This window comes from Hirundo rustica, chromosome 9 (assembly GCF_015227805.2).
Source record: "Hirundo rustica isolate bHirRus1 chromosome 9, bHirRus1.pri.v3, whole genome shotgun sequence".
NCBI classification, from domain to species: Eukaryota; Metazoa; Chordata; class Aves; order Passeriformes; family Hirundinidae; genus Hirundo; species Hirundo rustica.
This window is the reverse complement of record NC_053458.1, coordinates 15,037,512-15,062,126: the sequence shown is the minus strand read 5'-3', so window position 1 is coordinate 15,062,126 and position 24,615 is coordinate 15,037,512. Positions and strand designations below refer to the sequence as shown.

Genomic DNA, 24,615 nt, shown 5'->3' with positions numbered 1-24,615 from the left:
TTGAGTTGTTCATGTTGTTATGAACAACTTAGAAAGCAAAAATTATTTAAGAGGAAATATCAAAAAAAAAAAAAAGAGCCTGCGTCTCTTAAGTGTAACACTGACAAGTATGTCTGCCCTTCTCCACAGCTCCTCCAGCAATCAGTGGAACTATTAATTAACCTGAGGGCAGTCCCTGGCCCACTGCGAGCATGGCAGGATCCATGCTAGGGGGCAGAGGAAGATACGGGCTCACATTCCAGCAAAGATGTCCATAGAGGTATGCGCTTCCCTTTAAGGAGCTGTCAGGTCCCGCTGACACTGCTGCCTTCCGACATGGATGTTCTTCAGCCAGCTTCAGCCATCCATAGGACACAGCTGCTTTCATACCATCTTCCCAACACAGGCCTGAGGTTCCTATGGAAATGCTGTCTGTCTGTAGGTGTTCCTGTGTCTGTGCTGGGTGCTGGTTCTCAGGTGAGCTACAGGCCACTGATTAAGTGCACTCCCACACCGCTGGTGAGCAATCACAGCACACCAGTTTGGACAACCATGTGTTCTCTGAGCCCTGTTGCACTGTGCAGTAATTAAAAAGTCATGAGTCCTATTTAAATATAGGGCATTCTGTCCTAAGCCTTCGAGTGCCTGTGGTTGTGACTAAGCTCATTCTCCAAGGATGTTCTCTGGTCTGTGTACATACACCGGCTTCATCAAAAGGATGTAGGAAATGCCAGATCCAGATAAACATATTCCACTTTTTTTTTTTTTTTTTAAATACATCATCGATCAGTCCAGGGATGGCAAAAATTAATAGTAATAAGCTAATTACTATAGCAGCTGCCTACAAAGAGGGGTCCTCTAGGCAGACTCCTTCTGCCCATTTGCCTGCTGGTTAAACCACCACTCTAGAAATTATAAAACAAAACTTTTTTCCCTTTATAAACATCTATCAGCGTCACCTTAATATGGCCCAGAGCACCAACACTGCCTAGCTTTTAAGTTCTCAGAATCCAGCCAGAATCTCCCCTAGCACATTATAACACATTTTACAGGCTTGAGCAGGGTAGAACACAGCCGTCTCCTCAGTGAATGGCTGGTGAGCTCCAGCAGCCCCTGCACGAGGCCGGGCTCACCATCTGTGTTCCTCCCAACGTCCGAAGCCCGCTCACAACTGCCAGCCCTTTGAAAAGCCAGCCTGTTTTTCTGATTGATTCACTTTTTAATGAACTGGGAAAGCCTGTGAACTTAAACCCTGACACCTCCACCTCCCTGCCTTCCTAGCCATCCCTGCAGCAATGTACTGATTATATTTCAAGTTATTATGGGATTAATACAGCTGCCCCCGGTGCCTCTTTCCCCTGAACTTCATCAATAAAAGTTGTGTCCTAGTCTTACTCTGGTAAGTTCAGTTTCTTCCTGAATTTCTCCCTGTAACCTGTGACATGTCGGCAAGGCTGTATCATATCAGCTCTTCAAAGCTGCCAACACTGCTGATGTTTAAAACCTACTTGTGTCACGGCCTTGCATAAGCTTTGTGTATTTAAGAGGACATCTTGAGCTTTGCTATGCACCGCATCAGCTCTCTAAGTGGGTAGCACATACTTAGCAGTATTGAAAATAATGAAATAAGATAATCCACCAAAAAACTTAAATAGAATGTGCCAGTGTCATCTTCCTTTGAATTCACAGTAGAGCTATAAAAAAGCACTTTACGCAGGCAAGTTCAACAGAGGAAAAAAAATAAGATGGGGGGGCAAAAGACCTGCGCCCAGCAGAGTCCAGTTTTTCACCAACAGCATTTCTTTATACAGTACAAGCTTCAGGTTTACTTTTCTTGGTGGTTTATGGGTTGGGGTTTTTTCCCCCTCCAAGAATACTATTTTCTAAAAACATCATTAAAAATGTAATTAACTGGCTTATTCTTTGGAATGTCTGCAGTTGTTTACAAGAGAATTGCCACACAAGCTGCCACCTTCCACTGTGTTGAAGCAGGAAGTGATGTTCTTGTTTACAACAGTGCATCAATTTCACAATGTATTTAGTTTTGGTACAAGTTACATATAAAATTCTTACTGAGTTTAATGTTGCAGCAAATAACACATATAGTAAGTGAATAGGATTTATCACTGGCTGTAATGTCGTTGCACACATTCAAAATATATATGGTGAATGATATATACGCATGCACACACAAACAAAATGGAAATATATTTAGTTTAAGAAGTGATGATTTGTGCTTGCTTTCATTATTCTCATTTTGTATGTAGGAGAAGGGAGATCAAGCACATCAGTGAAAAGGGTGGCTGGTTGGGATTGCATCTGTGAAGCAGCACAGTCACCAAGGAGCAGGTTGGAGAAGAAACAGCGCTTTTGTACCCATGGCACGAGACAGGGGGCCCTCAGGAGTCAGGCACCCGCTGTGGTTGGTGGGGTACAAACAAATTCCTTGGAGTCCCAAGATGCTCCCAAGCATAAAATATCTATCCAGGTAAAACGCTTCCCCCAGGATGTTTTATTCAAGCTTTTTTCCTAAAGAAGGAAGTGGTAATTTTCCCTTTTAAATTCTGATTTCTTCCCCCCACACCTCGTTTGGTCTCTCCCATAAACAGAGAGGCCAGAAGGCTATGCTTAAATAATTCATCTACAAATTTGCAATATCTTTTTGAACTATAGCAATTAAACGGAAAATAGAAAAATCAGCTCAGCATCCTGTTTGGATGTAATTAAAGGTATAATCTGTTCCATTTGAATACTTCAGTGCTTACCCTTCTTAAAACAACAAATAAGAATAGTAGCTCATTTGCAATATGCTTTTTTTTTTCAAGTCAGCTAAAAAGACTAACTGATGAAGCAAGAATAATAATTTTTAAATGTGGCATAAGCACAAAAATACCAACTACAGCTTTCAAATGATTGCTGCAGATCTCAAGTGTGATGAGAGCTCAGTAACAAGGGGTATAAGCTTTATGGCAAAACACTGAAGCCTTCCACTATTTGGTATCAGCATCTCGATATGGCTGATATAATTACCTATCAAACACATCAGTGGGATGAATATCAGACAATATCCAAAAATATGTAAGTGGGATACATATCAGCACAGTCTTTTAGGGGCTGTTTGATCTTAATGTTTTTTTCTAAGAATAAAAGACAAATACCGCATTCGTTGCCCCTTTGTTTTCTATAAGCAGCTGAAGATTTTACAACATAATAAAGCTAGCCTATTAATGGCTGGCTTATGAGTTTTAGCTGGATTTTTACCCTCCTACTGGACATTTCTTCTCTGCTCAAAGAAATTGAAGTCAGGTGTAAAGTTAATATCTGCCTTGTTCATTTATTCATATTGTAAGCAATCAAGATTTCCCCAAATCACAGGGCAATCTCTTGCCTTTTGAGAATTAATGTAGGCCCCGTTCTCTCAACTTAGTTTAACAAAACAACTGGCATAGGTTCAATGGAAGCAATGATTATTCTGAGAGGTTATGGTGAACCACAGAAGTTGTTAGCGAGAACCTTGCTTGTAAGATCCCCTAAGAGGAAAAGTATATGGATATTTCAAAATGTAATTAACAGCATATTCCAACAATGGGAGAAAGAAACATCGTCTGATTCAGCTGCAGAGGAATCTGACTGCACAGGGAGAGCTTTGGCGTGCTCAGCAGCCACCAGTAAGAGCAAAGGATGTGCTGGGCACCAGAGGGGACCCCTCACCAGCGCTGGCTCTGGGGGCTCCTTTCATGGTGCCCATCTCACTGAGCTCGACAGCACGGCGCCCTCCTCACAGGCAGCTTCACTGGGGCCAGCACCCAACCAGGAAGAACAACTTTTTTTCAAAATGTCCATTTTCTCTCCACTATACTCTCTCAAAAAAAATTCTTCTGGGGCAGGCATGTCTCAAGCGTAATTCTGGTCTTAACGCTACAGTTTGTAGCACTGTTTCAACAAAACTGTTGAGGGGTTTTGTTTTGATTTTGGTTTTTAAAAGTTAAATACCTAGCAGCCAATAAAAACAATTCTAAAAAGCAAAACATTGTATTTTTTTAAACATTTTGATAATTAAAAATAAAAGCAATTTTCAAGTTTCAGCATTTGTAAGCTCAGGTGAATAATGTAGCAGAGAACTGATTTAAGATGGTTATTATCTCAAAAACATAAGAGTGATATTATACACAGGAACAAAAAAGCACAATGGTCTACAGGGTCTCCATTACGATGATGAATATGAGAGAACTTTCGGCTTACATTTGCTGAAGGTTAGCACCTATTAAAATTTCCAGCCTTGCCGGGGTTTAAAAGCCCAGGCCCTTTGCAGAATGGGATCTTCAGGGGCCTGAGCCCCCTCAGAGCCTTCAGTGGACAAGCTACAGGAGAGTGGGGTAAAAAGAGCCTCTGGTGAGCAACCCCAACTACCCCCGTACATCCTATTGCCTCCCCCTCTGAACTGTGCAGCTTCCTGCACACCAACATTTCTGTGAGCTTAATGCTAGAACTACTGTTAAAAGAAACACAACAGCAGAACTCATTAAAAAATACCCACAGAGGAAGAAAAAAATTCCTCAACACAGTAGCGTCTGTCTACAGTAAACAGGGCTCTTTTCAGGCCTTGGGCTCAGACATAAGACCACTCTGCCAGGGTGAATGAATTACTGTCAGCTGGGCCGTTTTCACTTAGGTTTAAGCACAGGCATTTTACCTGCCATTTGCCAGGGGCCAAGAGCTGCTCCCGCTCAGGTGGCATTTGTTATCCTGTGTCACCTGACCAGCAAACCTGCAGCAGTTTCCCCAGCAGCCATCACCCACCCCACGGGTCACACTGCAGGACCCAGCCTTCACCCCCACAAGGATCATCTCTCAGAGACAAGAATCTGTGCCTAAATGAAGCAACGCTTATCTCATGCATGCCACAGGTGTGATGTCATCCCCTCTGGCAGAGGAACCGGGATGTCTACAGCCTCCACGCTACAAAAATGCAGGAACTAAAGTTAACGTGTCTCAGACTTTGTTAAAATATGGTGATAATTAAAAAACAAAATTACCACTACAAAGTTAATTCCTCTCCGAGTTCCTACAAACAAGTTTGTAATTTGCACCAAAAAATTTACATTTCAGATTTCAAGTCAACCAGGAATGGTACAAGCTTGGCCAGGGACTCCAGGCAGTGGCTGGTGGGTTCTGTGAGGCCTAGGGGCAAGAGCTCTGTGGCTTCCCAGGAATATCAAATAGAAAAGCAAATAGTTGCCAGCAAACCCCAGGTGCACACAGGTAAGTCCATCAGATTGCTTTAAACTCTCATCCTTTGTAAGAGCATCAAAATAATCACCATGTCAGATAAACTTCTGCTTTTTATTAAAAAAAAAACAAACCAACAGAACAACACCCCCAAACTTATAAGGTAATTGATTGCTTTCTTCTCGTCTTTTATTAGTTATGATTAAGGAGCTATAGTAGCCCTGTTTGCACAGCTCTAACAAGTCAGGACCTGCAGAACGTTATTGGCTTGGGGCCCACAACTTGCCGTCCATCCTCAACAGAATCAATCTGGAGCTGAAAACATCCCCGTAGGAAGTGTACACATCCCTGCTTTTACAGGAACAGAAAGCAATAACTTCAGGTCCTGTAAGCTGCAAGTTCAACTTACAGAGATCAGCCCTGACTTGTCATCGCTCTCAGCATGTTGGTGATGAGATCAGAGCACTTCACCAAGGACTCATACTTCCAGCTTGACAAGGGACAGAGGTGAGCGTGCTACACCTCACGGTTACTCGCCTCTCCAACTGCAGAAAGGAATCGAGAGCTCCTCTGTTTAATATGCAGTCACAGCACTGCCAATCTAAAATGGCTGATCAGTAATACTTTAATTGCAGTTTCATAGAAACAAATTGCTATTTAATTGCAATAAGCCTGTCTGTGGCTTAGCTGGACTGACAATAGGCATACACCTGGTAGTAACAGTAACAAGCAGCAAGGGTTATCTGGTACCGCATGTACAGGAGGCTCAGGCAGTGCCATCAAACCCAGAACACAAGTTCACAATGACTAAATGTAATACTTAAAAAAAAATGTATATGCATAAATTTCCTAATCTCAATTTGATTTTTTATTCTAATAGAGCTGTTCAGAATAGAGACTTGCAAAATCTGCACGCTTCACACAGAACTACCAGCAAAATACTTTGACGGGAGATTTAAATTGAAATGATCTTTTGAAATCACAGAATCGGGTTGGAAAAGACCGCTGAGATCATCAAGTCAAACTGACAGTGGCACTCAGTGCCGTATCCAGTCTTTCCTTTAACACCTCCAGGAGCAGTGACTCCACCACCTTGACAGCAAGGCATACTCTGCCAGTATGTGAGCTTGGGGGTTTTTTAGTATTTACCCTAATGTTAGGTGTTGCAAATTTCATCGGTGTTAACTAACAGGGAAAAAGAGAGACAAACTCAGTGTGGTTAATATTCTGAAGATGTGACTTAATTTCATAGCCTTCATTTTGCTAAGACATTCTCATTTTATATTTCATAAGATACTGCATAACCTGTTAAAATATTTAAAGATAAATCGTGTAGGACTGAAAAGACAGTATCTTGTTGCAAACGGAATTTGGTTTGGAAAGGCTTAATGTCCCACTCCCTGCCAGGATGCGTAAATCTCATAACTAGACAGCTGGATAGGTAAAAACATTAAACCCATTTAGAGGGCAATCTTTTTACAAAATTGTTTCATTAATAAGAGTGACAATTTATATGATTGAGATGTTTAGATGCAGTATAGACAGAGCATTTTATCCAGGTTCATGAGGATGATTTCAGATTAGTAATATTTCCTTTGATTCTTTTTTTAACAGCATTCATTTTTGAAAGTAAGGGAAGCTCTTATTGAATGATTATTTGACTTTTCAGCAGCACTAAATGCAAAGGGTGTATTTCCGCCTCAGTGCAGCAAATATGTGCAATAAAAGGTGAACATGTATGTGTTTTCCTTTACAGATCTCCTTAAAAAGAAGTTATTTTTCACAGAAGGACAAATCTGAGTGTTTCCAGTAGCCTTCTGCCCACACCTACCGTCCCCATTACAGCCTGTTTCATTGTGCGAAATGCCTCTGGTTTCAAGGAAGTGTTTTACCTAAAGCAAGAATACTACTTAAATATGTTCTATTGTATATTCATAGCTCCATTAGTCCTCCTGCAATTTAGCACATCAAAGCAAAGGCTTCATCACTTGCATGTGGATTATGCTAACATGAGTGACATTTGTAATCTTATAGGTCTGCAACTTAAGAAATGCTTTTAAAGTAAGCTATTAAATAGGTAGCTGTGCTTTACAAATGAGTCATATAATAGTTTATTTAAAGCTGTTAATGAACTTCAACCTCTACATCACTAAATGCTATACTACATTACTTACTAGAAGTTATTAGCTATCGTCTTAGCACTTCTAGGTTATATTGGACAACCAAAAATCTGTACATGTTAGATTTAAACACTGTACCTTGAGTGCTTATACTGAAAGAATATAAAAAGATGTCTACAGTCTCACTAATACTTGAATTCTATATTCACATGACTTCAAGTGTCTTTTCAAAGATATTGAAACAGCACAATTTGCAGGACTCTGAAGACTTTAATGCCAGATCAAAAAGCTTAGAAACTTATTTAAAATACCCACAAGTGCATTTAATTAAAAGTCATACATGGTGTCAGTCACTTATGTTATGCTTTATATGTTATGCAAGTAGTCTTTTGTCTTTACTGTCTGATAACTGTACGTTGTTACATTTTCTTCTCTCCAAAACAGTGCTTCTTCCTCAAGCACTGAAGTGTTAAAAGAAGAAATTCAGCAGCCCTCCAATATACTGGAGGTCATGAAGTAGAATCTGAAACAAAAATATCTGCTGTTGGTTGTTTAGACAGTTAAATCTATAAATCAGCTTTTTGTGTATTGGCATCACAACAAAAATAAGTCAAGCTCACTCCATAACCAAGCAGCTGAGCAGTGAACACCTTTTCAAAAAAAGAATTAAAGAAAATAATGTGTTGTGACTGTATTAGTTTCCTATAAAAGTAGAGTATTTCTTAATATAGATTTGCTTTGAATTGCAGCAAAGGCAGATTCGTTGATTGCAGGTTCCTGACCGAAGGCATACAGTGGACAGCCACAGATCCACCTTACTATTCTTGCTAAAAACATGAAAAATCAAATTTTTTTCTGAAAAATATTCTGCACAGATCTACCACAAAACGGCTGAAAAACATGCAAAATGAAGTTGTTCCTTTTTTAAGCTTAGAGATGGTTCTGCTGCTTTATGGGGAGGTGGGTTTTGTTTGTTTGCTTTCAGAGAACAGATCATATTTTAAGATCAGCTAGTTCTCAGAAATAGCCCAGGAAACAGGTTTTTCTTTCCTTAAGATTATGAGTGTTGAAAAGTTGAAGTCTCTTACCCCAGCAAACACAACTTTATGTTGTTCAGATCAGAATAGCTATTGTATTCCTTTTCATGAACATTCAATTCTAGTGCTCAGCATGAGGTAAAGACCTTTCATTGGCTTTTATTTTTTTGACCTCTTATTGTATATTCATACCCTCTTATGCTTGCATGCTCAGAGACACAGGCACATCCTTAACACAGAAGGAACTGGAAAGAAAGAGACCACAGTACTTTCTGTATGTGCTGTAATTCACTGCAATAGGAATTATAATGTACTTGCTGTAACCAGAATTAAAAATCTCCATGAAAAAAAAAATTTTTTTTGAAGTAGTACTCATTATCCTTTCCACAAGTAACCCGGTCAAGTAGTTTAGCAGAATCTTTCCTGGCATAAGACAAAAGAACAAATCCAAACCAAAAACCTACTTTTAAAGATAATTGACAAATAAGGTAAGATGAAGTTGCAGAATGTTTTGAATGTATGAAAAAAAAAAAAAAAAGCAAAGCTTTCAAAACCCATACTCAGTTTTGTTTTACTTTTTATTATTTAAATACACCATACTAGAGCAAATGTCTCTGAAAATATCACAAATAAAAGATTTTTCTTCATTCAGCAAATTAGAAGTAGGTGAAAATTTCTACACAGTAGCTGCTATGAGCCTGACTTTTTTTTTCTTTTTTTTTTTTTTTTTTGCCATGGGAAGTAGCAACATTAGGACAAAAACACTTACATGCATACATACATTGTATTTTACAGAGATACAATAAAAGTGTTTGTGATAGAATATCACAAAAGCCACATCTTTATCTCATGTTCAGTTTGATTGAAACACATTTCCTTACAACACTTAAATATACAAAGAGCAAAGAGAATGTTGTTAAGGTAAAACACAGGGTACAAACTGGCCAGTGCCCTGCTAATTGTTAATGAGGGTAGAAAGCAGATTTCAATGCTTTTAATTAGCTTCATTAGTCATCTTCCCCACCCGCCCCCCCCAAGATGTCCTCCGGTGGATCTTTTCTCATTTTCTCTACAGTCTCCCATTAGCCCAGGTTCATGGAGTCCTTAATGTTCATATTCAGTCATTTTAATACACCAATAAATGTGGGAAGGGCAATCAAGAATAAAGAAGGTGCAATGGTATGGAGCTGGCATTGATGCTAGCTACAAAGGTGACTTGTCTACTTGGAGACATGGGATCCATCTGTGATGAACAAAATTTGAGATGAAGGCACGCATTCTGCATTACTCTGACCTTTTAGCAGACCTGTAAGAAATAAAAATGGGTATCTTAGCTAAATTTGAGATAGGAAACTACAACATGACTGCTTTTGTTTTTCCCTATTCACTAATCTCTTTTTTATTAGACCACTTTCCAACTGTGACTTGATTAAGGCTTTCTACACTGTCCGTTCATGCTGCTAACGCTTCAACTTTAAATAGCAAAAAGCAAACATTTTTCAGTTTCACTACTAAAGAAAGCAGACATGAAAAAAAAAAGGCTACAACAAGAAATAAGTGTACTTTCTGGTAACAAATCACACAGTGAATAAGGTGGTTTTTCTGGGCCCCGTTTGAAAGGGAAGAACCATTATGCCATGCCTTTGAAGAAGCGAGTAATATGATCTTGTAATTGGAAGAAATAGTGTGTAAAGCAAATATGAAGTACAGCCAATATCCTCCCAAGGCAACTTTGGTTAATATGCTGCATTGCACAAGAGCTAAATATAGATATTTCAGAATTCCCCCCACCCATTATAATTCCTTATCTGGTACGTTAGTTAATGTTACATAAACATTTTAATATATGAAGTCAAACGCGCTTTCGTACTGGTGTTAATGAATTGTGATAATTAAAAGTGTCTAACTCAATAAAAATCTAAACTTTCATGGATAAAACAGGAATGATCATCTATAGTCTTCAAATACAATCTGTTTGCAATTACCAAAATGAAATAATATATATTAGGTTTTTATGGCTTTTAAATGACATTTTGCGCTTCCCAGGAAGTTCTTTTTTCACCCTTTCTCTAAGTTACTAAAAGCCTGAGGTCTATTAGTAACTGCAACCCCCCACTTTCAAGCTAATTAAAGTAGTAGAGGCTTGGAGGTTTAATTCCCCAGAGCCGAAGCTCAGTGTGAGAAAGGTAATTTGTCTGTCCAGAACAAAGATTAGGGAGCAGCCAGCAAGCATATTTAATAAATGAGCATCAAATATCTTCTACTATGGACACAGACAACACCAATTATGTAACTACAAGGGAATTGCTGAGTGATATGTAAACTAGAAGATTTTTAAGATCTTCTCTAAGAGACGTAACTCATACTTTATTTAAAATTACAGAAGCTGAAGACAAGCATTTGCTACAAGCATTTGCTACAGCATTTTTCCCGTGGAAAATTTACACTTAGTAGGTGGTAATACTGTTGCAAACAAGATGTACTACAGGAACACTACCAGTACAAAAAAAGCAGAGAGAATTCCTGACAACACAGCCCTTTCAAATGAAATGGCACACAGGACATCGCAAACTAAGTTTGCACTCTGCAGAGCAAGCAGTACAGAGTTTATAGGAAAAAAGGGTATTTTTAAACTACAGGGCAAGTGATGGGAAGTTATAATTTACATGTGTGAATTGCCTCAGGGAGGCAAACGGCAGGAATGGCAAACAACCCTGCATTTGCCTCCTTAAAAAAAACTCCAAGTTTTTAAACCAAGTTAGGCCATGCAACTTTTCCCGCCTTCATCAGTCACCTGTAAACTGCAGTGAGACGAGTAAGTTCCTAACTGTCACCTTCATATGACAAAATATGTGTTATAATGCTGGGAGTGTCTCAATCTCTTTGGTTAAATTAAAAAACAAAACAAACAAAAAAACCCCCGGTGGATATTCTGCTATTTCTGTAATCTCTAGTGATAGAATAACATGGAAAATGATTGATCTGTAATGTTTAATAAAAAGTATCTGTTACAACCAATTCTGTTACAGTAGAGTATTTTTAATCAGTGGCCCTAAAACATGCAGCTTTCTGGAAAAAATCTCTGACGCTAAAATCTTTAGACTGTTAAAAAAGCAAAATATAAAACATAACTCTCTTAGCAACTGCCCCTGTAGCTTCCAAAGTTCCCAAAACCTGACAAATACATGAATTATCAACTTAGCTCTTTAAGTGTGTTTGTTTTCTGAAGTTTCAGTGCTTTGCGATTTCCTTTGAAAACCAGTAAAGTCAGAACAATTTCTAGAGAGATTGTATGATTTAAAAAACAAATTAAAAAAACCCCTACATGTCCCCTCAATCTTCTCCCCAACAGCTGCTCATCTGCCTCAGCTCTGGCCACAGCAATGCCACTATGAGTCAGTGACAGGAGCTAACAAAAACCTGCTCTCACCATTCTCTTTGCATTTAGCTCCCACCAGGTACCTACAGTCACAAGCTCCGCAAGCCCAGTCCCATTTTACTTCTCTTTTCCATGTTCTGTGTTCCTCATCATGTCTGCTGCTTTTATTGCAACTAAATCATTTTTATGTTTTGCTAAGGCAGAGAAAGAAACTGATAAAACTAAATGACAATTTAGACACCTATTTGAAGTTACATTAAACTTTACATTCGTAGAAGACAAGTGGATAAACCACTCTCAGAATGGTAAACCTTTTTACTGCAGTGTATAAAGATGAATGGTTTTACCTATATTTTGAAATGGGATACCTATAAATATTCATTTAACAGAATCACTACTAGGTAGTCTGTATTACAGATTTGTTTCATTAAAATTCACAACAGTATAAATCTATGAATCTTTAACTGTATTTGTACTTCCTTGAGAAGAGGCTGCACATTCTCTTCCAATCTTAATTATCTTTGTTCTGCCTAACTATGTAGCATTTTTGAACTCAATTCTCTCATCACCTCAATTGACAAATTAAGTAAATAAAAAAGGTCCATGCTTTGTTTTGATGTAATTACATTCACAATATAAGACTTGAAAGAATACTAAAAATTAATCAGTAAATTTATGCACAGGAAAAAAAAAAAGCAAACACAGATATTGAAATGTATCAACACAAAAAAAAAAATCATGTAAATTAAAGAACAGTTTCTGTTTTCTCGGACATATTTCTCCACTGACTAAAAGCACTACAAAAAACACTGTACACTACAGAATAGATCAGCCCAGCATTTCTCCCAGATTATTTTTAATCTTCCGAATTCCTACTTGCAGATAAATGTTATTTTTTGTGATCCTTACAGACATTAATGAAGTTCCTATTGTAAATCTATAAAGAATTACCAACTGAAGTGTGCACTTTTTGTTTCATTGCAATAACTCAGTGCTGTGTGATTGCCTGGGTTAATGATGAAAAAGTCAAATATACTATCAGAGCTGATGGAAAAATCTATCACCAATCTGAAATTAAAATTCATCTGTGGTCAATAAGATTTAATATCCATGCAAGTGGCGCTGTAAAGAGTAAATGAATCAATGTCATCAATACATAATCAGTATGAAATATGATGTGAATAAAATTATGTGCAAGAGTCATACATCCACTCTTTTCTGGACCAGGGTGGAATGAACAGTCTCTTAACTCAAGGTTGACAGTAATTGTTACAAATTAGGCACAGCAGTTATCAAAATGCACTCACTTGCATAGCTTTAGGACTGATTAAGAAGATTAAAATACATCTAAAACTATCTAGTTTCAGAGTTACAAGACAACTGTTGATCAGAATTTTTTTTTTTTCTTCTTCACTCTATGATCTGTACAGTCATTATTTACTCATTTAGCTAGAAACCAAAACTATCAACCACAGAGATACACAATCTCTAGTTAAGCTATTGGTGTTATGGAACAGTAAAAAAATAGCACTTTGTTTTTAAAATCTGAGTCATGACACACAAGACAGGCAAGAAAATACTTCTGAAAGAGTACCCCAGCATGCTTCCTCAACTAAAATCTTAATATTAAAATGAAATACATTAGTTTAGTCCAGGAACCTTCTCTTCACAAGACATTTATTTCCATATTAAAGGATCTAATTTTCCTCCCTCAGAAAACTGCTCTCTTGTAGCCCTTAATTTCAAGATTATAAAATAAAATATTTCTCTTTCTTAGAAGTTTGTATTAATGTATGCTCTCCTTTTTGCTTTGTACATAAAGAGTTCAACACCTGTACAGATGCACGTGCCCAAACCAAAATAAACTGACTCGCCCTTTATGTCATACTTAAAAGGTTACTATTTTCTCCCCACACCCTGTGCCTAAATAACTGAAGGTTAAGTTCAGCTACTTAAAAGGTCTCTTTGCAGGGGTAGGGGATGTCCACTATTAGAATGAAAAGAAATTGATCTTCATTTAGCTCTAAGAAAGCTTATTAGTAATTGTGGAGTATTCACCTTCTGGTCTGGCAGTAGTGGATTACTCTGAAGTGAATTCAAATGGCCATTGATGAGAGCTGTAGGTCTATCATGTTCACAAAATAAACTGCCATTGATGTAGTGAAACCGATCTCCGGGGACCAGGCGATTCCGGCAGGTAGAGCATGTAAAACACTGGGAAAGGAAAGAGACAGCAAGTGAAACTACAGCACAAATTAAGTATGCTGCACGTTTGAAAATTACACTTCAGAGACCGCAAGTGCAGTTGAGATATGGAGCTGCTTGGTTTCTAGTATCTCCAAATATGGCATTAGTCTTACCTGTTGGGACTATGCAGGACATAACTCAAGGAGAGTTTTACCGATTACGAGGGAACAAAGCTATGCACTAAGGAAGGCTTTGTAATAGATACTCCTTCTTCTAGTTATTAGTTTGCATTTCATTCATAAGCAAACGCTGGTTTTACAGTAAAGAGGCATCGCAGTACTACTCAGCTGCTAAAAATGAAAGTACACAGAAAAAAAATCCTCACCTTAAGATGATAGACATTGCCCTGTGCCCTCATGACCAGCTCACTAGCAGGAATGGACTGTCCACAGGCACTGCAAGCACCACTATTTCCAAATAACCTGAAACAGAGGTGGTGATCGTGAATAATTTAATACACAGAAGGCTCTAGGCATTTATGCACATCGCTGCCATGGTTTATTACACAACTGTTTTAGACTCCTGACCCCCATCTTCCAACTTGCTTATGTTTCGTAACATGAAAAAGTATGTTTTTGTGTAACAACTGGTAGCTTCACCTTACCTTGGATGTGGTTGCACAGGATTTAATCAGAAATATTGACTTACACCTCTAGAAACACAAACAATTCTGTACTACACACATTTTATCAGATTACTGGGTTCATCATAAAAAAAAAAAGATACAATTCATGACTGGAGTTTAAATGCATTGTGTCCTTGAAATTATATGAAGAACTCTTTTGTACTTTAATCATATCTTGAGATATGAGTCATCAAAAGGGTTAAGAGGATTTGATTGTATATCTAAGAAGACATCATGCTCAGTGTATTGAAACTCCAGTAAACCTCCATCAGTGCAGAGTTTCCATTAGAAACTCTCTGCTATCCAGGTTGATATATAATGTGTATGGGTTAACCTTTTCAATCATGGTGTCAACACTTTAGATTTGCCTCTGCTCATCTCTTTCATCCTAACCTTCTCTCTCTCTTGATAATGAAATGCTTGCTCCAACTTCCCTCTATCTGCTCCTGAGTCCACAATTTAGATTACTTCATCTCTGCTAGCAACAAACTGAATGAAATTTCGATTTGAGCAGAAAGTAATTTACCGGGATCTGGACCCATTTGTCATCATATCTCTCTGGGTGTTTGCTGTATCACTGCAGTTTTCCTATGCAATCAAATGAGACCACAACATCTGCCATTGGGGGGGGCACACGCAGTGGGGGGAGGGGGGAACAGGCAGAAGAGTGGTGAAGAAAAATATATACATAATTCTTCAAATCCATTTAAAGGCACAACACATCGATTCAAAATATAATACAGTAATGATTATTGAGTTCTACTTTTACAGGCTGCCTTAGCGAGAATTAGAAAAACCTTTATTTGCTTTTGCGCCAGTCTCTAATAGACACAAATATTTATAAAGACTACCACGATTCATTTTGCAGTAAAAAAAGGAAACTGAACTAGCTGGCAGGGTCACAGACCCACTTTTCTGCATGATGTAAAACACAGTGATAGGATTTACAAATTAGCGTATTGGTGTCATAATAAATATTAATATTTGCATCCCCTTCCTGTCCAAATAAAGTAATAAAATTCTGTTTGTGTCAACCTAGGACACGCATTACAACAGAATACCCGTAATCTGAATGATTGCAGTGTGCCTCTGTATAAAAATAATTGCTTTGAATTTTCAGAATCTGAGCTTGCAGGGGAGGCTTGTCATGTTCAAACTACTAATTTGCTGTCGCCACTTTATTGAAAATAGCCTGTAAGTTGTTATTAAATGTATCGACTGAACGACAGAGAGAGTAGTAAAACTGCCCCTTAAGATGGCTTTTAATAGGAAGCTGAGAAACAAATTTTGCAGCAGCATCGATTTGAAGAGTTCAATCAAAACTCCATTTCAAAACTAATTAGTCTGAGATCCACGACACATTGACACGTTCTTGCAGAATCACAGCGGTTACAAAGGGAAAGCTGAACGAACACATTGCCAGGACCTCCCGCCAAAGGGACTAAACTGTCTGGAAACTAAAGGTCCATTACTGGGGCATCTTCCAAACCAGGACCAGTTCCGAATAGTTACGTGAGGTACCGAGGTAACTTCTAAGCATTGCAAGATGCGTTTTTCTTCCTTCATCGTTACCAGTAATGAAGTTGGCACTAGAGACAGTGCAAGGGAAGGGCTGTGAGAGGAGGCAGAAAGGCACTGCTACATTTCTAAAGCGAAGATCCAACAATCCAGAGCCAGGGGGTGGCAGCAAGGGGTAGAAGGGCGAAGATGGACAGATGATGTCAGTTTTTCAGGAGAATCTGAACGTGGTGAGCTGTCTCTCACAACCCCCTTCTTCCCCCTGTACAACTGCAACACCCAACTGAAAACACAGCTTTCAAAATGCTGATCTCATTGCACTACTCGTCCTCCATTCAGCATTCATTGGTTATACTGTTCTCACTGAACTAGAGTGGTCCCACACCTTGAATGTCTGTGAATTCTAATACACAGAGTCAAACTAATCCCAAGGTTTTCCACACATCTTAAGCTTTCCCCAGGCACGTTCCCAGCACAACTCTACTTTGGGAAGCCACTTTAGCTGAATCTTCTGCTAAAATTCCTAAAAATTACTTACAAATTCAAAACACCTTTCCACTGCTTAATATTATTTACCAAGAAAATTAAACTTATTTTTCCTTTTCTACTGTTATGAATGGTTTTTACTCTGTAATGCCATTAACAGGAAAAGGTTTTATCTTTTAAAAAAATTGTTATTACTCCTTACCAGCAAAGGAAGTCTTCCACATTAACTATTCTTTACTGAAAAAGTTGTTTTGTATGGTTTCTGGGAAGCTGGAGAGCTAATTATCTAACCAGGGGGACTGTCCAGGACAGTATTTGATTTAAAAGGCTTGAGGCTTTAGGTGCTCAATTAAGTAGCTATCGGTCTCAGACTGGACTTTAATGGGCTCTTTTCTCTTTAACGGCAGCAATGGGTAGAGATACCCCAGGTCAGGCTAATTAAAGCCAGGGGACTCTTTAATTGTGATGACAGAATTGGTTTCAGTTTCCTCTTTGGGTCCTCAGTCCAAGAAGGTCATTAATATTTCAACATTTGGGCAATGCAATCAATCACAAACATCAAGAGGTTCCCTGTACGGACAAGGCAGCTCTTCTACACTTAGCAGCATTTTACTGAGCCACCTTAAATTAACTACTGTGTGGTTCCAAAACAACATTCCCTGCACCCCCAAATGCTTCTGGAGTTTTTTGTTAGTGTTTTTTTTTTTGAATGGGGGCTTTTCCAAAACTTCCTGTAAGAGATTGGGAATGAAAGCAGCAAGAAATCTTCTCAACCCAGTTTCCCATTTTGCTGCTCAAAATTCAGCATCAGCAGAAACACGTCTCTAGTAACTTGTACTAACAAAGTAAGGTTCCACTGCTTTCCAAAATCGTGGAGACAGATTTAAGCACTCTGATTCTTGCACGACATGGTGCACATTTGTGTTCACATACATATATCCAAGCACTAGCAAAGAGAAATGCACATCCAGACCTACTGATCCAGAAGGAATCAGTGTTTTTGTACATTCCTCACATTTAATCTAAATTCTGCACCAGCTATATTAAATGTAACAAAGAAAGGCAACACAGAAATTACACCTCAAGCCAAGTCCATTAAAGGTACTTCAGAATAACTAGAGACGAAGCACCTTAAAAGCACCAGAAGCTATTGATACTTAAAAGGGGGGCTGTGCATAATGGCAAGTGCTGCATTAGAGAAGAGGGAGAAAAAAAGAGGGAAAAAAAAAAACCCCAGCCAAATTACGCTTGGTTAATTCAGAGTAACAGATCTGCCCCCAAGTGAATTGGAGGCCTTGAATTAATTCTGTTATGACAAATCAAGATAAACGTTCCCCCTAAATTGCATGCGATTTAATTAATTTTTGAGATCCTGTTTTTTTTTTTTTTTTTTTTTTTTCCTAGCTAATAGTTCACATGCTCCTGCGCTGTCATTGTGCTTGAGTGGGCAGACTTCAAAGTGATATTAAATAACCAACTATTAGATTTACCTAGCACGTCCTATTGGAAAAGTGCCATTTAATTACCTAGCCTGTTCAATTAAAGGGACAGCATTCCCTGAATATAGCAGCTTGCCGCTGATTACCAGGGAAATGAACTGGCTGCCCGGCGGCCCCCTCCCCGGCGCGGCCTGACTGCGGCGCGCCCGGCTCCGGCCGCCCCCCGCCCGGGGCCGCGCTCCCGCCGCGCTGCGCGGAGCCGAGTGCAGCGGCCGCCGGGAGGGGCGCCGGGCGCTGCCCCTTTAAGAGGCGCCCGGGCACTCTCCCCCTCTCCCCCTTCCCCACCACTCCCTGCTCTCTCGTAGAGGCCAATTTTGTTAATTAAATGTTTTGTTTGCGACGCGGCTCTCATTCATTTCGGACACGTCATTCCGAGCAGATCTAAGCCAGCGACCAGATCTCATTAGATAAAACCTATCAGAACTAAGAGAAAATGGAGGAGACACTAATTAAAGCTTTTAATTGTGCGGATTCGCTGCCACGCTGCCGCTTTATCTGGCATCTCAAGGTTGGGAGGGCTGCGCTCCGCTCCCCTCCCTGAGCGCGTTGCTCGTGGGGAGGGAAGGGGTTTTCACCTCCCTCTTTTCCCAGGAACCTTGGCCTTCAATGAAAGCTGCAGCTGTAGCTCTACGGCCAATTTCTTTTCGGGTTTTGGAGCGGAGAGGGAGGGAAAGGGGAGTGTTGTGTTGTTTAAGCAACAACAAGAAACCCCTACATATGCAGCCTCAGACGGCTAAAAGCTCATTAATAAATGGCCCTGTGGTCTTGGCCCGAAGAAGTCAAGTCCCTTTCACCTGGCGCCTGCCGGGCCGATCAATGCTCTTTGCCATTCTGTCAGTCGTGTCCAGCGTGCTCCGCGTCTCGGGCTGAGAACCGGGCCCGTGCCTCTTGCCCGAGGAAGAGAACGCGCCACCACAAAAGCCCGCCGGAAAATTAAAGAGGGGAGAAGGAAGGCAGAGGGGAACCAGAGAGACTCGCTGTCAGAGTGGCATTGCCTCCACAACCAAACGTGACCAGCTCAAACGCAAGAAGGGCAAGGGCTTTGCTCATGCCAGCATGACCCAAGAGGACGCCTGCAAAGCCCACTTCCAGCGGGAAAGCTCCAAGTTAACTCAGCCCGGGCAGCACCAGGCCATCCTACCCCACCTTGAGTGTACGGTGTCCAGTTCAAGTTTCAGCAAGCATCTGTCAGAGTTATTTTTGCAAGTCAAATTACACAGATCTAAAGAGAAGTCAGGCGATAGGACAAGGAGATCAATTTAAACCCCTCATCTGATAAAGCATCCTATTCATAATCGCCTACATTAAAATAAACGAGTATTAATTTTTGGCAACACAAAACCAGAGGACTGCGATAAGCTTGCCTGAACTTGCCTCTGGGACACAGTGGACGCATCTACTCTTTTTAATTAGTAGCAATCAGACATGAGGGTTTGTTTGATGGTGTTGGTCAAGTGATGAATCTGTACTATTCAGAGCATCTTAACAGTAGAGTCAATTTTTCCACTTCAAACGAGACTCTTTTCCTTACACCGTTCTGCTCTATTTAATTACTATTCTGCCAGGCTTAGGCTTGTTGCTGAGGGTGATGACCAAAAAGCACCATTAACTCCCCCCACAACGTGCTGATTTTTTAGCATTTCTCTCTAAAAATACCTCTGAAACTAGCAAAGCGAAGGCTTCAGCTCCTCAGACATACCACAGGACCTGCTTCATGTACTTAACTGTGCGAAGCCAAGGCTACGTACCAGGTCAGAGACTGCACTATCAGAGTAACCAAATCTTAACTAAGGAGGTCTCTGCACAATCTGCATCTTCTCAAACCTAAGTTTTACAATATAAGCACACTTTTCATATTTGATGGCTGCTTTTGGTAGTTGTGGTTTTTTTTTTTTTCTTCAGATAGTCAAAAAAAAAGGGAAAAAAGTGGAACTTCTTGGCCATCAGAAAGAAGGGAAATCCTGGGTTAACTCTTGACATTTACTATTAATGAGGAGCCAGAAGCATTTAAACAGGACACAATTTGTTTTAACTAAGCATTTCTGTGATACTGGGAAGGTATGGGGCTTTTTTTGGTTTTTTTTTTAATTACTGAATGTTGAAACAGAACACCTCCTTGAAGCATTCATGTGCATCAGTCTATCAAACCATTTACTCAAATTAAATGTGTAATCCTTCAAAATGCCTCCTTTTAAATTAATGAGTTTAAGTAGCTTGAGTTCACCTGAAAAGATCGTACGGGCACCTGACCTCATGAATTCTTTCTATTAATTATACTGTAAACTTGTTGGAAGGGATACGCTGCATAATCTTACTGTACCCCAACAGATGCAAGATTAGTGAGGCTTAGTTCCCCCTACCCAAATCTGTGAAATTTAAAGCAAACAGCTTCAAAAGAGGAAGAGATAAGAAATAAAGGGCAAGAGCATATACCTCCTCTGCTATCTCCTGTATTGTCTATACTGGAAGAGAAATATCGGTTCAAAGCTTCTCTGTAACAATGCTGAGACAAACATCATACCACTGGTTTTTTTGCTATAAGTAGAATCCGTGGCCCTCCAACTGATGGTTAATCAGCTCTTTCACAAGGAGAGCAGAGAATGAGTCATTCTGTTTCCACTCAAAGGAGTTTAAAGGTGCTTATGTAAATATCATAATTAATCAGATACTAAAGGCAGGCATTTCATTATTTAGCACCTCTGCCACAGCCTTATTTAAGCCCTACGATTTTAACATTTACTGTTCAGATATGCACACTTCTCCTTCAACACTACAACAAAGCAGATTAATTTAGCCTCTCTGATTGCTGTTTATTTTTAGTTAGGACTTGTTTTGTGCTGACAAACCACTTTAAAGTTACAGTCGTCGCTCAACCCCCCCACTCTTTCCTCCACTTGGCAGTCGAAACTCGCCCTGGGCTAGGCGCTAACATCCGCACCCGCACGTCTCTCCCCTAATGAAGGAGCCATCCTGAGCCAGCCCACCCCTCTGCCCTGCGGACACCCACCACGAGAAATAAAGGGGGGGGGGGGGGAGAGAAGAACGGAGAAAAGGGCAGCGAGAAAGGGGGAAAGCTGTCCTCACCAGCCTGGCCTCACCTGATGTAGTCGTTTCTGCAGAGAATCATCCCGCTCTTGGTGTAGCAGGAGGTGCCGATGTCCCCCAGCTGGGCCTGGCAGCAGGAGCACTTGAGGCAGCGGCTGTGCCAGTAGCTGTCCATGGCGTAGAGCAGGAAGCGGTCGGCGATCTTTCCCCCGCAGCCGGCGCACCTCTTCCAGGAGAGGGAGCCCGCCGTGACCGGGGGCGGCTGCGCGCTGCCGCCGGGGTTCACCATGGCCTGCGCGGAGAGAGGGGCGGGGGCGGGTCAGCGCCGGGACGGGCCGGGCCGGGCCGGGCCCTGCGCCGCTCCGGGCCCTGCGGGGACAGCGCGGGGCCAGCGCCGCTCCGGGCCCTGCGCCGCTCCGGGCCCTGCGGGGGCAGCGCGGGGCCAGCGCCGCTCCGGGCCCTGCGCCGCTCCGGGCCCTGCGGGGACAGCGCGGGGGCCAGCGCCGCTCCGGGCCCTGCGCCGCTCCGGGCCCTGCGGGGGCAGCGCGGGCAGGGGCGCGGCCGCGCAGCTGGCGGGGAGCGGCGGGCGCGGGGCGCAGAGCGAGCGCAGCCCGCCGCCCCCCCGCCCCGGGCTTGTGCAGCTGCAGCTCACAAGTCAGGAACAGTCCCGGGGTTTGTTTTGCTTATGAAAAAAAAAGTGTGTGAAGAGTGGAGAGGAAAAAAAAAAAAAAAAAAAAAAAAGTTGTGAAACTGGTTTTTCAGTCTAGGAGAGGCTCCGCAAGCTCGGGGCGGTAACGAGGGGCTCCGGACCGGCCCTCGAGGCCTTGGGATTTTATTTTTTGTAGTTCTATTTTTCAGAACTAAAAGCACCCAGAGAAAACACTCCAGACTGAGGACACTGGCCCGAATAATAGATCGTTGAACTTTAGGACGCCTGTTAACTTCCTACACAAACATACTCAACTTTTGTCTCGCTAATCTGCCCTTGATCAGCAGTTTAAATGCTAACGCTTTGTTACTAAAAAAAACCCCAGTTTACCGGCCCTAGGAAAGCAGCGGAGTAATGAAGTGCATCGCTCCGGCTGCGGTTACTCTGGCCGCCCCCGAAACTGCTACTAAGGGCATTTTTCACTTTCTAATAAATGCTTTATGCAAGCAGGACAACCGAGAGATAATATAGGAATCAATTCATAAAGCTTACTCTAAACCGATTAATTTGTTGCCTTCAATCCAGGGTCCAATAAACTCCCGGTGTTCCTCTAGTCACTTATACTATAAAAAGATCAAGTTATTTACTGCCAATTAAGCAGCATGTTTTGTCTTTGTCCTTTGTAAGCCGTATGTGCTCATGCCGAGGCATCTGGCTATCTGCTAAGGACCTTCAGACTGATACGTCCAGAGCAGCGAGGACGAACTTTTCCTGCCACTGGCCCAACTCGGCTGCAGGAGGAGAACTGAGGCCGATTTAAACACACATTTCCCCAGAAAGAGTACCTGGAGGTATGTCCAGTGACCGCACAATAAACCAGGAGAACTGCACCAATTAAGCTGTAACAAAAACCCCGAGACTTTGGAAAGAAAACCACTCTAAAAGCCATTAGCATTGCATTTATCCGAACGCATCGTGTACCTTTATGTAAATTGATTTCTGATGCATTTGTTCAAGGAATTGCCTTTTGTTACAGTTTCCAGCTACAGCCTAATGAATCTGCATTTCCTGCTCCGAGTCTTTAAACCGTTTTCCTATGCTTTAAATCACTTCGGATTTCTTAAAAGAAAGAAAAAGGCTCCACGCCACCACCTTAACCTGTCTTTGTCGAAGACAAATATGTATAAATATAAAATGGGAAACGTTACACTGAGAAAACCATCCAGTAACCCCATTAAGCTAAAGCTCTTAAGGACAAGCAATACCTTAATGCTGATTAAATCTAAAAAGATGAATCAAGAGGACTGACCAGAAAGTGACTCCCTTGATAACTAAGGACGGGCCCTCATCAAGTTTCATTTAGAGTTGGGGGGGGGAAGCTTTTAACTTAAATAGGCTTACTCTAGTAATTACAGAGCCAAGCAATTTAGGTCCTGGGATAGGAGTCAGTGAAATAGAAAGCAGAGCTAGAAGCTAGAGGCAAAATACCCCCTCTTAACAGCGTCTCTGGTGCTTTTTTAATGGAGACCAAGGGAGGGACAAGAGGAGAGCTGGAAATTTGTAGTACAAAAATGGATGCTTAATTCATGTCTTGGTTTTAATTAGGTGATTCACCGAATTTCTCCTGGATTGAAACAAAAGACTGTGTGGGGGGCAGGACGGGAACCGGAGAGGAGAAAAACAGAGAGCTCACTTTGATCTTTTCTGCCACTGTTTCAGAACAGTGTTTACTACGGGGGAAGCGGGTGCCCCAGCTTCCCCCCACCCACCCCCCCCCCCGTCCCCTCCATTCACAGCCGCGGCAGGCAGAGCCCTTTCCCGGCGGCAGCTGGGAAGGGGGGTAAGGGAAGGCGCTCCAGCGGCGGCCGCCGCCAGGCTTTGTACGGGGGCCCGCGACAATGCCCGGGGCCCGCGGCGCCTTGCTCCGCGCCCCTCCGCTCGGCGGGCAGCGGAACGGCGGCGGCGGGAGGGCACCGCGCACACGAACGCTGCGAAACGCGGGGGAGCGATCGGCACTTCTTACCTGCTTCCCCTCTATATTGCAAAAGGCCGGGGAGCGCCGCTCGGGGTTGTCTGAAGAGGTCTTCTTGCAAAGAAACAAGCACAGCGCTCGCCCTCTCGCCGGCTGGAGGGAGCCCCCCGCCCGGCAAGAGGCAGCCCAGGCTGGAAAAATATAGATATTGCTATGAGAGGCGTCTGCCCGGGTCCTTCCTCCGGCTCCCGCTTCCCGGGAGGGGAGCTGCAGAGCTCGGTCCCCGCCGCTGAGCCGCACACGCAGGGCGCCGCCGCCGCTCGCTGCTGCAATCGCCGGGCAAGTTTGGCAATGTGGCTTCACTTTGTGCCGCTTCCCCCCCGCTCCCCCACCTCCGCCCCCTCTCCGGGCTGCGGCGGCTCCCGAGCCTCCCGCGGCGCGCAGCCGGCCGGCCGCGGCCCGCCGGAGCGCCTCAGCGGAGCGGGCGGGAGCCGGCGAGTTTGAGCGGGGCCGGGCGCGGAGCTGCTGCCGGGATCCTGCGGCGGCGGCGCTGGCGGGGCGCGGGGGGCGGCCCTTGTGCCCGTCTAAGCGTGAGGCTGCAAGTGCGTGTGTGCCCGCACGGTGCGCGTGTGCCCGCTGCCCTCACACATGTGTTACTGACAGAGCAAAATCCCAACTACACTCCGGCTCGGCGCCCCCGTCAGCCCGCCGCAGCCAATCCGCCCCCGGCTTGTTCAGGCGGAATAATAAAACCTGCCAATCCCCGGGAAGACAAAGGAATGAGTGAGAGGGGAGGGAAAAAAAAAAAAAAAAAAAAAAAAAAAAAAAAA

General features: G+C 42.2%; 1 protein-coding gene and 1 long non-coding RNA gene across 21 annotated transcripts in view; one reads left to right on the top strand and one right to left on the bottom strand.

Moving 5' to 3' along the window:
- The window catches only part of LOC120756252 (uncharacterized), a 505,318-nt gene extending 496,387 nt beyond the window's left edge, over positions 1-8,931 (top strand). For 18 of the 20 annotated variants that reach the window (XR_005702114.2, XR_005702112.2, XR_005702110.2 and 15 more), the window contains 4 exons: positions 130-259; positions 2,247-2,467; positions 5,089-5,241; positions 5,405-8,931. This is a non-coding gene — a long non-coding RNA (uncharacterized LOC120756252). The remainder of the gene's footprint in view (positions 1-129; positions 260-2,246; positions 2,468-5,088; positions 5,242-5,404) is intronic. The other 2 variants (XR_009208112.1, XR_009208114.1) reach the window with 2 other exon arrangements.
- On the bottom strand, positions 8,925-24,163 carry LMO4 (LIM domain only 4). The gene is made up of 5 exons (XM_040072280.1): positions 23,837-24,163; positions 21,218-21,456; positions 14,317-14,413; positions 13,803-13,958; positions 8,925-9,671 (listed from the first exon to the last, which is right to left on the bottom strand). Exons 2-5 carry the CDS (start codon positions 21,451-21,453, stop codon positions 9,663-9,665), a joined length of 498 nt encoding a protein of 165 aa, XP_039928214.1. The 5' UTR covers positions 21,454-21,456; positions 23,837-24,163; the 3' UTR covers positions 8,925-9,662.
- Positions 24,164-24,615: the final 452 nt, after the last annotated feature.

Excerpts from the sequence above, each read along its gene's own strand:
- LMO4 (XM_040072280.1), bottom strand. The coding sequence starts at position 21,453 with ATGGTGAACCCCGGCGGCAGCGCGCAGCCGCCCCCGGTCACGGCGGGC. Across the intron at positions 14,414-21,217 it reads TGCAGAAACGACTACATCAG|GTTATTTGGAAATAGTGGTG; the intron begins GTGAGGCCAGGC and ends CCTCTGTTTCAG. Across the intron at positions 13,959-14,316 it reads GCAATGTCTATCATCTTAAG|TGTTTTACATGCTCTACCTG; the intron begins GTGAGGATTTTT and ends TTCCTTTCCCAG.